The sequence below is a fragment of the Piliocolobus tephrosceles genome, chromosome 3 (assembly GCF_002776525.5).
Source record: "Piliocolobus tephrosceles isolate RC106 chromosome 3, ASM277652v3, whole genome shotgun sequence".
Lineage (NCBI taxonomy): Eukaryota > Metazoa > Chordata > Mammalia > Primates > Cercopithecidae > Piliocolobus > Piliocolobus tephrosceles.
Window position 1 is genome coordinate 183355392 of NC_045436.1, and position 14112 is coordinate 183369503.

The 14112-nt window shown below is 59.0% G+C and overlaps 1 protein-coding gene across 2 annotated transcripts in view; it reads right to left on the reverse strand.

The window, feature by feature from the left end:
• MAEA (macrophage erythroblast attacher) overlaps positions 1-14112 on the reverse strand; it is a 48228-nt gene that overhangs the window by 5599 nt on the left and 28517 nt on the right. The window contains exons 4-6 of one of the 2 annotated variants that reach the window (XM_023206751.3): positions 10432-10554; positions 6220-6296; positions 1171-1279 (exon numbers count right to left, since the gene is read on the reverse strand). In XM_023206751.3, the coding sequence (XP_023062519.1) occupies positions 1171-1279; positions 6220-6296; positions 10432-10554 (309 nt within the window). The remainder of the gene's footprint in view (positions 1-1170; positions 1280-6219; positions 6297-10431; positions 10555-14112) is intronic. The other variant, XM_023206754.3, reaches the window with a different exon arrangement.

A 14112-nucleotide genomic window follows, 5' to 3' on the forward strand; every position in this document is an offset into this window, starting at 1 on the left:
GGGGGTGGGTACACGGGCACGGGGGTGGGTGCAGGGGTGGGCACATGGGCATTGGGATGGGTGCAGGGGTGGGCACACGGTGGGCACAGGGGTGGGCATGGGGGTGGGCACAGGGGTGAGTGCAGGGGTGGGTACACAGTGGGCAGGGAGTGGGTGCAGGGGTGGGTACACGGTAGGCACGAGGGGTGGGTGCAGGAGTGAGCACACAGTGGGCACGGGGTGGGTGCAGGGGTGGGTACACAGTGGGCATGGGAGTAGGTGCAGGAGTGAGCACACGGGCATGTGAGTGGGTACAGGGGTGGGTACACAGTGGGCACAGAGGTGGGTGCAGGGGTGGGCACACAGTGGGGGCGGGGTGGGTGCAGGGGTGGGCACGGGTGCAGAGCGGAGCCACTCACCCGGGAGCAGCTGGCTGCTGGGTTGGGGCCATGTCTGAGCACAGGGTGTTGGTTAGTGATGGCAGAACCCCCACCCCTACCCCAGTGACCAAGGAGACTTGAAGGCTCCAATATTTACAGGTAAAATACAAGGCGTCAGCAAGAGGACCACGGAAACCACAGAAGATGGTGCAGCCTAACATCTGACTCGGGCTGCAGAGAAAGGAGAACCAGGGAAAGGGGCAAGGAAGCTGGGCCCCGGCTGAACATGCCAGGCTTAAAAGCTTCCTGAACCTTTCTCATGCAACTGTTTTTTTTGGAGACAGGGTCTCGCTCTGTCACCCAGGCTGGAGTGCAGTGGCACAATCTCGGCTCACTGCAGCCTCAACCTTCTGGGCTCAAGTGATCCTCCCACCTCAGCCTCCCGGGTAGCTGGACTATAGGCAGGCGCTACCATGCCCGGCTAATTTACAAAAAAATTTTTTTGTAGAGATGGGGTCTCACTATGTTACTCAGGCTGGTCTCAAACTCCTGGGCTCAAGCAATCCTCCCACCTCAGCCTCCCAAAGTGCTGGGATTCCAGGGGTGAGCCACCACACACAGCCCTGATTCAAAATTCTTATGAGCAAAATGGGAATCAAACAAGAAAAGCCTATCTTGGCAGGCTGGACAGGCTGTGTGGCTGGGACAGGGCCCTCACGTCCCGTCCCATGTATGGAAGCAGTTACAGACCAGAGACACACCCTGGATCCCCACCCCATCACGACACCGACCCCGGGGACGCAGGCCCTACCTTGTACGGGGAGATGTGCGTGTCGGGTGGGAAGGCCAGCATGCCCATGGCCTGGCGCACCTCGTCCAGCTGGCTCCCTTCTGCTTGGCTGAAGTGCTTTCTCGCGTGTCTAAAAAACAACATTTTGGCACATTTAAGTTTGCGTTTTTATTTTAATTCTTAGAGACAGGGTCTTACTCTGTCACCCAGGCTGGAGTGCAGTGGCACAGTCACAGCTCGCTGTAGCCTCGAACTCCCGGGCTCAGGCGATCCTCCCAAGAAGCTGAGACCGCAGATGTGCGGCACCACGCCCAGCTAATGTAAAAAACGTCTTATTAGAGACAGTCTTGCTGTGTTGCCCAGGCTGGTCTCCAACTCCTGGGCTCAAGCCATCTTCCTGCCCCAGCCTCCCAAAGTGCTGGGATTATAGGCATGACCCACTGTACCCGGCCTGCATTCGTAAGTTGAAAAATCTGAGCTAACAGCGTTTATGTCAGAGTCTAGGTACAAAGTAATCGCCTCACTCCAAGCCGACCTGCTGGGTGGGGCTGGGATGGCAGGAGGTGCAGCTCACCTGAGGCTGGAGCAGCAGCTACCAGACACTCCTTCCTCCAGGGACAGGGCACCCAAGCCACACACACAACCCACGGAAAACACCAGAACTGCAAATGGCACCTGCCCCTGAGGCCTCTCCAAAGCGATTCTGGTTTACAAGGAACCCAAACCTTAAGGACTCCCACTGCCCCTGGATGCTTGCCTCCGTGGCCCCCGTGCCCCCAGTGGACCAAGAACGTGTGGTCTTCTCGACTGCAGTCCTTGCTGTTCGGCAGCGATGCCCAGCACAAGCTTCCAAAGAACAGCCTCCCTCAGCCCACAGGCTGGACTCCCTGCAGATCTGGCCCAGCCCTCTCAGCCCTGAGCCTGCCACACACCACATGCAGCCACGATCTTTCCTGAGCCAACTCTGCGGGATGCACACAGGCCCGCTCCAGGCCAGAACCCCACTCCAGTCTGCGGCTGGACAACCAAGAAACCAAAGCAGAACACGACAGGTCCCTTTTGAGCTGATCAGAGAGCACCTGCTCACCCCAAGGGCCCCCATTCTCCTGCCCCCCCCCACACACACACAGGGTCACCGTCCCTCTGGCTGTCCTGAGGACCTGCACCCCCATGTCCCAACCCTCACATGGGTGCACCCCATGTCCTCAGCCCTCAGGGCCCCTCCCCCAAAGCGACCCCAATGCACAGAACCAGGGGCCTCAAGTCCCACGTGTGAGTCAGCCCTGTGCTGTCCAGAACAAGGCATGTACCCAGGAACACGGGGCTGAGGAGGTGCCGGGTGCTCACGGTGGCCTCGGAGAAGAGGCAGTGACTGGTAGAGACTGCAGTTAGTGCAGGAGGTGCCCCCGCAGCCCCTTGATGGATGGCACGGTGACCATGTGGTAGAGGCACCACCAGGGGAGCCTGGGGCAGCAGGGAGTGTGGGGTGCCCAGGCTTGGGACCCAGCCTGGGGAGTCTACACGGCTGACCCCGCAGGACATATGCAGGGACTGGGAGTCGGGGGTGAGTCCACACGGCCGACCCTGCAGGGTGCGTGTAGAGGGGCTGGGGACGGCCATCCGAGATTCCAGTGCCCGTGCATCCCCCTCATGGAGCATGGGTGGGGGGGGCGTGTCTGAGTCCAGGAGGAGCCCCACCCAACCCCCGCATTCCATCTCTGGAGACAAGTCACCCTTCGTTCTACGCCAAGACGTGCCCAGAACACGGCCCACCAGGGCTGTTTCATTCAACGGGTATCTCACCTCCTCCCAGAGCTGCTGAAGAGGGAATTTAATCTCTGTGGTTGACATCTATGAGATCTCATTTGCGTGACCTGGTTTACGCGTCTTATCTCACTATCAATCAAACCCCAGACGGACATCGTCCACCTGACAAGCTGCCTCGCCTCGCACCCCAGGTCCCTGATCCGCAAATCCTGACCCCAAGACAGAAACAGAAAACCTAACAGTGGCGGCTGGCTCTTCTGGGATCGTGTGATGTCAGCATTTGGCCCCAACACACAGAGAACCGCAGCCCAGATATGGGGTCCTCAGAGCAGATCTGGGGAGAACAGCATGGTGTGTATCCACAGGAAACAGGGGAAACAAAACTGTGACTTTTAACAGACTAAATGCAACCAACATAAGAAACACCAAGACATCAATTTTTCTTTGAAAATATAAACACACGGGCCAGGCACGGTGGCTCACGCCTGTAATCCCAGCACTTAGGGAGGCCAAGGCGGGCAGATCGCGATGTCAGGAGTTCGAAATCAGCCTGGTCAACACGGTGAAACCCTGTCTCTACTAAAAATACAAAAATTAGCTGGGCGTGGTGGCCTGTGCCTGTAGTCCCAGCTACTCGGGAGGCTGAGGCAGGAGAATCACTTGAACTCGGGAGGTGGAGGTTGCGATGAGCTGGGATTGTGCCAGGCAACAGAGCAAAACTCCATCTCAAAAAAAAAAAAAAAAAAAAACACACACACACACACAGAAAAAACACCCAGAAGACAAAATTCCTCAACTGTGCCTGGCCAGGCTGAGGCGTGGGTGTGCGACAGACGGCACGGAGCCGCTGACACAAAGCCCCCGAAGTGCAGACCAGGTCCCAGCCGCCTGGGGTCAGGGGTTCACTTACTCATTTACTAAAAATTGAAAACGTTAAACATTAATCACTAGCAGCTGTACTTTCGCATTTGGCAAACCCACAAATGCCCCAGGCAGGGCGAAGCTGCAGCCACCCCAGCCAATGAGGCCCCCTGCCCGGCCCAGCACGCTGGCTCCACAGACAAAACCCACCTCGCCTGCCCCAGTGGACCCAGAGGTTGGGCTGCTGGCCTCAAGCCCTGTAGATGGTGCCCCACGCCCCAGCTCCGTGTGGATCATGAGTTCAGTGGTGGACGGGAGTTCAGCTCCTGCGGGCTGGGGCCCTGGCAGCAGGTGAGAGAGCCCCGCCTGGAACCCTCAGCAGACGCGTGGCCAGGCTTCTCCGCCTTGCCTCTTGTCTAGCCTCAGCGACACATACCACCCTCTGCACTCCCAGCCAGACACCTGCACTCCCTCACCCCACAAAGGTCCTGCCGACGCCCCACCTGCCACCCCAGCCCAGCTCCCGTGTGCCTTGCGGGTGGCTCCAGGGCCACACTGAGCTGAGGCCGGACTTCCCTGACCAGGCCCTGGCACCTGGAGACCCACTCCCAAGACGGCCCCAGCAGAGGACGTAGCTCACACGGCGCCTGCCCCGAGCACTGGCGTGTTGTTTGCCAGGCCTGCCCCACTGGGTGCGGAGGCTTCAGTGCAGCACACGTCTGCGTGGGGGAGGAAGGACACGCACTTCCTGGGACCTGCCTGCTCCTCTGCAGCAGACGAGGCCACAGAGGGCACAGCGCTGAGCTCGGCTCCAGACATTACGAGGCGCACGCCCTGCGAGTCTCCAGGGCAGATTCTACCCAGAGTAGGGGGGACACAGGCAAACACACCCTACCCAGAGTGGGGAGAACACCGGCAAATAGACCTTCTATGCGGAGCGGGGGTAACACAGGCAAACAGACCCTTCGCGGAGCCAGCTGCCACCCAGATGGAGACACCTGTGACAGGAGGGGGTGCAGGGAGGGACTCCAGGATGGACATGTTTTGTTCTCAGACTCCTGGGCTGACAGTGGCCGGGGCCCTCAAGGAGACGGAGGCTGACTCGGGATGGAAGTAGGCTGCGGCCGGACAGAGGCCAGCGACACAGGCACCGAGGCTGCACGGAGGAGGCCAGAGCAGAGCAGGAGCCCCTCCTCCTGACAGGGCGCCCCTGGCCCTGTCCCCGGAATGCTCACATGCCGCTCTCCACTGGGCTGGGTCCTGAGACCCCCGCTTTAGCCCTCTCAGGCACAGAAGGGCAGTGAGCTCCCCGGCCGCAGGGCCTCGCTCACTTGTGCATGAAGACGAGGCCAGATCTGCCACCAGGCATCCAGGTTGGCATCAGGAGCCAGAGCAGGACCCCGGGCCTCTCCAGGGCCCACACAGGGGCAGGGACTCGCCGCGGTTCTGCCGTGCGTCGTGGGGACCACCCTCAGCACCTCATCACAAGACGCCCACTTCTCCGAATCGGCCCTCTGTGGAACACTCGGCCACCCAGCCCGCTGCAGGTGGATATGGAGTCGCGGCCGGGTTTCTGTGGGCAAGGACAGGCGGCCCCTCCTGGCCAAAACACACCTGCTGGGCACTCGCCTGGGAGCTGTGGGCGAGTAAGTCAAGCATCTCAAGCGTCACCGCGAGGCTTGGCTGCTCAGGAACTTCCACAGAAGTGAGTGAGATGACCCAGCACTCAAGGAGCAGCCCTGCCCTGAGACGGGGTGAGCACGACTGGCCGACACCGCCCAGGCCAGGCACCCACTGCTGCCTGATGATGCCCGCTCTGGAGAGCCAGTGGGAAGCCAGCGGACAGCCTCTCTTGCTTTGCAGACGCCGTGCACCCTAACTGGGCTGAGCCACAGTGACAGCCAGCATCCCCTCCTCAGGCCTGACTGCCAGGGCGCCGCTGGCCTCAGCCCACTGCACAGCACCCTTGCGTTGGAGACAGGCCAGGGAACCCAGAAGTGCCCTTGCCACACGCTGTCAACACTCCCCAACGACCCTGAGGGACATTCCCAAGCTCAGGGCACTTGGAGCTACCTGAGGACCACACGTCAGAGACACGCCCAAACTACGGAGGCTGGCAGCACTTTCCTGCGTGGAAAGGGGCTACCGGGAGTCGCGTGTTCTATGCGGATGGTTGGGACGTCAAAGTTGGTTCCCCTGGCAGCTATGGGGGTCTGGGTGCCCACCTGGGGCCACACTTTGGTGGGGGCCCTGTCAGGCTCCAGGCCTCACTCCCCAAGTCCCACTCAGGAACAGTGGGAGAAGCAGCCACCTGAGCAAGGCAGGGGTCAGACTCAAGACCCAGGGGACGTCCCGGGACCCAGACCATGATGGGGAGGGCTGGCAGGGCCGCAGCCGAACGTCCTGCCCTCCCTGGATTTGCCGCACGGCCGCGATGCCTACCTCACGGCGTCCAGTCTCTTATTCTGCCGGATGAGTTCAATGAACTCCTGGATTCTGAGGCTGAACTCCAGGCAGCTCTGAAGGCAAAGACAAGACGAGGCTTAGACAGCACATCCCACAGAGCCCGGGTGCCCGGGCCGCACCCACACGTCCACCAGCAGACCCCACAGCCAAAGCTCTGAAACCCTCTCTCACAGGCACCAGGAAGGCAGGGCTGAGGCTGAAGCTGCCACTTCAACCTGCAGCTGACTTTCCAGGGAGCACGGGTTCTGAACGTGAGTCCCGCCCCTGCTCCTGCAGCTGCGGTGGGGTGTGCAGCCACCCAGCATTTCAACTCGAAGGCTGGGGCACTCAGGGTGCTCCCGGGAGCACGGGCCTGGGAGACGCTGGGAGGGCAGAGCAGCAGGTGCGGCCACTGGACAAAGGCACCAACCCCTCTGCAAGGACAAAGCAGTTTCCTGGGTCCTGCCCTGATGCCACTGCTTCCTCCTTTACATCCCCACCGGGCCTCTGGGCCCATCTGTCCCGAGTGTAGACTGGGGCTGTTCTGGGAGAACGTGAGCAAGTCCTGTCCTGAGGCACTGATGCCCAGGGCGGGGAGGAGACAGTGACCACACATGGGGGTGCTGGGTGGTGCCTCACAGGAGCAAGAGGCAGAGAAGCAAGCTTGGAGCAGGCAGGACCCAGGGCAGCAGGGCAGGGAGCGCCTGTGCCGAGGTTATGGACGGGGGACTGCACAGACACCGGGTGAGAACACGGCCAGGAGAAGCCAGGGCCAGCGCCGAGGCCCCAGGCAGGTGGCACATGGAACGGAGGCCTGGCCCAGGGGACACCGAGGTCCTGGGTGGCTGCGAGGCCAAGGGGTGGCTCTCGTGAAGGGAGCGTGCTTCCAGGATGTGTGGAAGACGGAGAGAGGCCGGGTCGGGGCTGCTGGCTGACAGCAGCATGCCTCAGGCGGGGGCTGGGGAGGAAGCTCCTGCAGGACCAAGTCCCACATGTGTCTGCCTACGAGTCTCTCACGTGCAGCTAAGGGAAACCCACGGAAGCCCAACCCTCACTCTGAAATCTCAGCAACCTCAGTCCAATGTGGGCCGAGACTTGTGGCTGGAGTGGGAGCAGCGGCAACATTGACCAAAGTCATCCAAGACGAGACGCGGATTCCACAGAAGGGCCATGTCCGTCTAAACCGTAAGATCTTCCGTGTGGTTTCAGGACATTCTTGGGGCTTCACCCCGCAAACAGGATATAGGCGGGGGCACCACGGAGCAAGTCTTGGGCTGGGGCCCCATTTGTCACTCTGAGTTCATGTGGTCTGGATCTCAGGATGGCATGAACAGAAACTCTACGTGGCAAATGAATCCACCCCAGATCACTATATTGAAGTCGAAGCTCATCACTTCCATTTCCCAGAGCTTTTCCCACTGAGCTTTCTGAGGGGCCACCTGTGCTCCAGCCCACCCTGCCTGCCAGCCTTGCCGCCCCAACACACAGAGCACCCACAGCAGTGGCTCCGCGTGGGTGTGGGGAGGGGCTGCCCAGACCCCCGGGGGGCCAGCCAAGGCACCGAGAGCCACCTGCCTTCCAGGGTGGGGCTGCCCTGTGCCCTCGGCCCCTCACCGCCCTGTGTCCCTAGACAGACAGGTCAACAGGTTGTACGCAGAACTCACAGGTTTGCTCCAAACTGGGGCAGGAGGACTGTCTCTGACCCCAGCAGTGGCACAGGCTCTGGGTGGCGAGTGCCAGGCTTGGTACAAACCAGCCCAGAGGCACAAGGTCCCTGCAGGGTCCCCAGTCCCCACCCCACTAATCAGTAGACAGACTTTGGTCAGCACTCTACTCCCTTCAGAGCCAGCCCGGCCGGAGAGCAAGGGGAGGGCCAGCGGGAAAAGACAGAGGCTCCCCACCAGGGCCCACCTGCCTCCCAGGGGCTGCCTGATGGCTGCCATGTCTAGAGCAGGCGAGTGCTGGGGCTCTGTCTAAAGGCAGGAAGCAGCTGCCGAGGGAGTGCTCTAGAAGAGCAGGACTCTGAGCCCACTCTAGGTTACCGCTTCACACAGTGGACACCTCAAACCTGCTTTTCACTGACACCTTCTGCTCTAGTAGGTTACTTTCAATTGGTCCACTAACACGTAAGTGTGTCTATGTCGTGAAACTTAGGTATTCAGACCCAAATCTAAAACACCGAGTCTACACTGTCCCATACGGCATGGAGCACCAAGGCTGTATCCACCCTGAGACAGGCGCCCACACTGATGGCTCTGTGTGGCTTTCGCACAGACGTGCGGCACACAAATCACTGCTTCACGGGCTTCAGGGCCACTCGCCCACCCAGGCCTGTGAAACCCATTTCCCAGCCAGGTCAAACTTGGGCCTCAAGTTTCTTTTCCCATCGAGGCTCTCATGGCTGGTCCGAGGGACCCATGAGGGCACCGTCTGGCTCCTCCCTGTCTCCCCACATGCTCCCTGGCATGCGTGCACATGTGAGCAGACCACACAGACAGCCATGTACCCCACCTGGCTCAGTTGCATCTCATACTGGGCATGTTTTCGCGTCATTTGGAGTCTTCAGGGCTCATTTCTGGACGGCATCCAAACATGGATTCAGGCCCCATCCAGTCTCAATTTCATCCAACACCAGGCACGCTCAACCAATCTCAACTCACCCAACACCAGGCACGCTCATCCAATCTCAACTCATCCAACACCAGGCACGCTCATCCACCAGGCATCCAATCTCAATTTCACCCAACACCAGACACACTCATCTGCCAGGCATCCAATCTCAACTCATCCAACACCAATCTCAACTTTATCCAACACCAGGCATACTCATCCCCTAGGCACGCATTCAGGGCCCCAAGTCCTGGCCCTGCCTGTCCCCATAGCAGCTTCAGATAGGTCGTGTGCCTGCAGCAAGCCCCCAGTACCCTCCAGCAACACTGTCTGGTAGGTAACTAGGGCTTGCAGAAAATATCCTGGCAGCACCAAGAACCTATCTTCCCTCTGACGTCCACATGAAACGGCCCCGGCAGAGTTCCCACCGTGAGGCGTGTGCTGGCTCTGTGGGAGGGAATGTGGGGCTGGCACTGTGTGCTGGGGCCGTGGGTTACGTATCAATTCTGGCTTTCCTTTCAGGGTTTCCACACCAACATCCTCACTCTCTTAAGGGGAGCCATGGCCGCTCCGCTTTTTCACCCCGTCTTTGCGTTGTGCTTGTTTTGGTGGCTCTGAGTGGCAGTGTGTCACTCCTGGCTGGTAACTGTGTGCACCCTGCCAAACTCAGCCAGGGTGGGGTTAAAGCAGCGCTCAGTTTAGAAAACAGAAGAGTTTTGCCAATGGAGGCAGAGGTGTTAATATAAAACATTTCTGCAAGCCCCTAGGGTGACAATGCCTTTTAATAAGCAGGTTTAAATTCTGTCGTTTAACAGTTCATTTTTTAAGCCTCTTTTGGTCTCTAGAAAAGTGAGTACTTGGCCGGGCACAGTGGCTCATGCCTGTAATCCCAGCACTTTGGGAGGTTGAGGCAGGCGGATCACAAGGTCAGGAGATTGAGACCATCCTGGCCAAAGTGGGGAAATCCCATGTCTACTACAAATACAAGAATTGGCTGGGCATGGTGGCGCGTGCCTGTAATCCCAGCTACTCAGGAGGCCGAGGCAAGACAATCGCTTAAAGACGGAGGCAGACATTGCAGTGAGCCAAGATTGTGCCACTGCACTCCAGCCTGGCGACAAAGCAAGATTCCGTCTCAAAAAAAAAGAAAAAAAGAAAAGTGGGTATTCATTAACAGTATCACAGCCCAGAGCGCTGCAGCCTTGCAGATGGAGAATAGCTTTCCAACCAGCTTTTCTGTGTCTATAACTGACTGCAGGCAGCCCACGGAGCAGCCCCCATGGAGCAGGACTGATGTGTCTCCAGGTTCCAAGTCCAGCAACCCCAAACATGCTATGTGCACGTGGTCAGCCTCCCGTAACCGGTCCCTCTGAGCCTCATGCCAGGTGTATGCAAACTGCAATGCCAAATGAGGTGCACTTTTCTGGATTTTAGCCTAAAAGTGTAACACAACCACCAAACAAACTCCCAAACCCAACCCCCACCTTACAAACCAAAACCAAACTACTGTGAACCACCAGGCGAGGGGGTGCTGGCTGCAGGGCGGGTGGCGCGGCCTCGGCCCCGACCCACCCCACCCCAACCTGGGAGTCTGTGCACCTTCATCTTCCGCAGCCGGGACTTGTTGTCATGGCACCAGGCCAGGCAGGTGGCCGTCTCACGCCTCTCCAAGGACTCCTCCACCTCTTTGGCTGTCAGGAACATCTCAATATTCACTAGGTCCTTAGAAGAAGGAAGCAGCTCCTGGTCAGAATGTGCTGGCTCAAGGCCCCCACGCCACCCTCCCGCACCCCAGCCTCCACGAGGCAGGGCCCAGCACCAGCCCCCACTCGAGATGCATCTCCAGTCCACACTGTGAGTCAGCACTCACGGACTACTCGGGGCTGCTCTGAGATCCGAGGAACAGAATAGCCCCCAAGGACCAAAAGGTCAGACGCTCACGTGGACAGCAGCCACGGCCAGGCACGGGAGCCAGGCTGGCCTCGCCTGTCCCATGGAGAGGAGCTGCAGAGACACACACGCAGGCGGGGCCAGGCCACGTACCAGGCGGGGCCAGGCCACGTGCCAGGCGGCCTCATCTCCACTCCCCACAGCCCCCCAGCACATCTATAGCCCCTCCCTGGGTAGCCCCCTCATTTCAAAATCAACAGTAAGTGAATATCAACATGCTAAATAATACATAAACACATTATGGCTAGTATCACGGTAGTTACAACCAATGATTTACACATTAAAAAAAAAGAAACCCAAAGTAACCCAGGCTTAGCATCGAGGCTCTGTGAGTGGCCGGGCAAAGGGGGTGGGTGCTCAGTGCCCAGTAGTGAAAACCCATGGTCACCGGCTGAGGCAGGACAGCAGCCAGCCCGGGACTCCACCAGGTACCGCAAGGCTGGGGGTGAGCACTCACGTGGTCCTCAGCAGCAATGACTCCTGACTTTCCCCAGTGGGACCAAGGGCAGCACCTCCGCCTGCACACAGCCCAAGACCCAACGGCCTAGGGTGAGGCCACAGATCACCCCCTGGGTCCCACAGCCCCACGTCTGGACACCGGCCTCACAGACGCGTGGTTTTCTTGGATGATTTCCCGTTTCTGAAACCCCTCATAGCGTTGTTCTTGCATCTTTTCTTTGATGATTTCTCCTTTCTGAAACCCCTTCATCGCGTTTTCTTGCATGTTTGCTTTGATGATTTCTCTTTGCTGAAGCCCCTTCATGCAGGCGAATGTTGGGTCTCCCACAAAGTCTTGCTTTGTTTTGCAACTTAAAAAAATTTTTTTTTTTTTGGTGACGGGGTCTCGCTCTCTCGTCCAGACTGGATGGAATGCCATAGTGAGATCATGGCTCACTGTTGCCTCAAGTTCCTGGGCTCAAGTGATCATGCCACCTCAGCCTCCTGAGTAGCTGCGACTATAGGCACACACTATCACGGCCAGTTAATTTTTTATTTTTATAGAAATAGGGTCTTGCCACATTGCCCAGGCTGGTCCTGAACTCCTGCGCTCAAGTGATCCTCCCACCCTGGTCTCCCAACGGCCTTGTTTTGTAGTTTTGCTCTAAATTTCAGGAGGTGGCTCCTGGTCTGTCTCCTGCCTCATGTCCCATCCGCACAGCCTCAGGATCTGAACCCAGCTAGATCTCTCTCACTGAGGGTTTCTCCGATGTCCAGGTCTCTGGTCGTGAGTCACAGGAAAGATGTGCGGCCAGCTGGCAGCAGGCTTGTACGGCAACTGAAACTGGAAACCGTCTAAGTGAACTGGTTTTCTGTCTCACACAAAATGCTCATGCTGACTTTTGTTTTGAAACAGGGTGTTGTCCTGTTGCCCAGGCTGGAGTGCAGTGGTGAGATCTTGGCTCACTGCAGCCTCCACCTCCTGGGCTCAAGTGATCCTCGCACTGCAGCCTCCAGAGTAGCTGGGACCCCAGGTGCCTGCCATCACTCCCAGCTGATTTGAAAAAAATTTTGTAGAGAAGGGTTCTCACTTTGTTGCCCAGGCTGGTCTCAAACTCCTGGGCTCAAGGCAGCCTGGTGCTCTCTTGGGCGGCCTTCCCTCGACGGCAGCCTTCCTGTCCTGTTCCTCGGCGGCCTTCCCTCGGCGGCAGTTTCCTGTCCTGTTCCTCGGCGGCAGTTTCCTGTCCTGTTCCTCGGCAGCAGCCTTCCTGTCCTGTTCCTGGGCAGCCTTCCCTCGGCGGCAGCCTTCCTGTCCTGTTCCTCAGCGGCAGTTTCCTGTCCTGTTCCTGGGCGGCCTTCCCTGGGCAGCAGTTTCCTGTCTTGTCTCATTTGGGACCTTCCTCCCATCCAGAGCATGAGGGTACTTTCCTAAGTTTGTTATGTCTCCCATTTTGGTGCACGGGAATTTTGGTGCACAGGAATTTTGGTGCACAGGTATGAAACCAGGGGTCCCGTGTGGGAATTCCATGGCACCCCCTACAGAAAGTCCAGGTCTGACCAGTGTAGCAGGGGTTTACATTTCCACAGCCTGGCAGTTCCCCCTCGGCCACAGCAGCACCTTCCCCGGGGCCTCCTAGTGCTGTGGTCACCTGTGGTCAAAAGCGATTCCTCAGCTCAACGCCCTCCGGAGCATCTCAGTAGGAATAACTCCTTCCCCGCAACCCGGTCCTCGTGGGCTCTGCACACGCCCGCCTTCTTCCATACAGCAGCTCCAGGCCCTCTTTGGGACAGACACGCTCAGAGAGCCCCAACACCTCGAGTCTAGCCTGTCTCATCCTGCTGAGATCTACTCCAGCCGGCCTTAGAATCATCAGCCCTCCCACATCCACCCTGCTCTACGCACCTCTGTGGAACATGCAGCCCGTGCCCACCACAGGACCCCCTTCTTTCACCTCACGCCTCTCTCCCCCAACACAGCACAAGTTCCCTGGGGCCAGGGGCACCCACAGCTTATGCTTCAGCATCGCCAGATGTGCTTGGCCACACCCCGTAGGTTCCAAGGACAGTGTGCTGGACGTTTAGGAGAGGAGAGCCAGGTTATCTGTGAACACACTGAGGGGCCGCCCCAGGCAGCCAGGACACCTGGGCAGCACGGAGCGAGGGCCTGTGCATTGGGGGAAGCCAGGCACACGGGGCCAGGGAGGCAGGTGGGTGGGACAGGCATGTGGGACAGGGGCACTGGAGCTGACATGTGCTGGCCCCACTGTCAGTCACGTGAGCTTGGCAGGTGCAGGTGAGAATGCCCTTCCCTGGCACCCAGGTGGAGGAAACATGGCACCAGATGGGGGCCACAGGAGCCCAGTAGGCAGCGCGGCAGAGGCAACACAGACGACCTCGTCCAGCGACAAGAATGCTGGGTGCACACTGGAGCAGCTGCAAGTCATGATCTGGAGACCTCAGATACTTGACAAGACCGCAGGGCAGCCAGGGGCACCAGTCCTGGCCACCGCAGAGGACCAGTGCACTTTGCCATCTGGCAGATCCACTCACGGCACAGCTGTGACACGTCACATTCACGTTTGTGAACCGAGACGCCACACCCCAGGGGTGCCGAGAGCGACAGCATTGTGCAGGTCTGGGCAGGTGAGTGCCTCCAGGACACGAGGACTCACTCGCTCACCCTGCCCACTGGGCAGCTGCTCGCCACTCCCCTCCGGGAGGACAGGATGGACACTGCACACACACGAGCAGGGAGGCCGTGCAGCAGTGGGGAGAAGGCACGGGTGGGAGGGTGCCGCTCCACCCAGGGCAGCATCTGAGAGAAGCTGAACCAGGCTCGGGACAAATGCCGAGGCCAGGAGCCAGTGAGGGGGGAGCCAGGTGGGTCTCTGG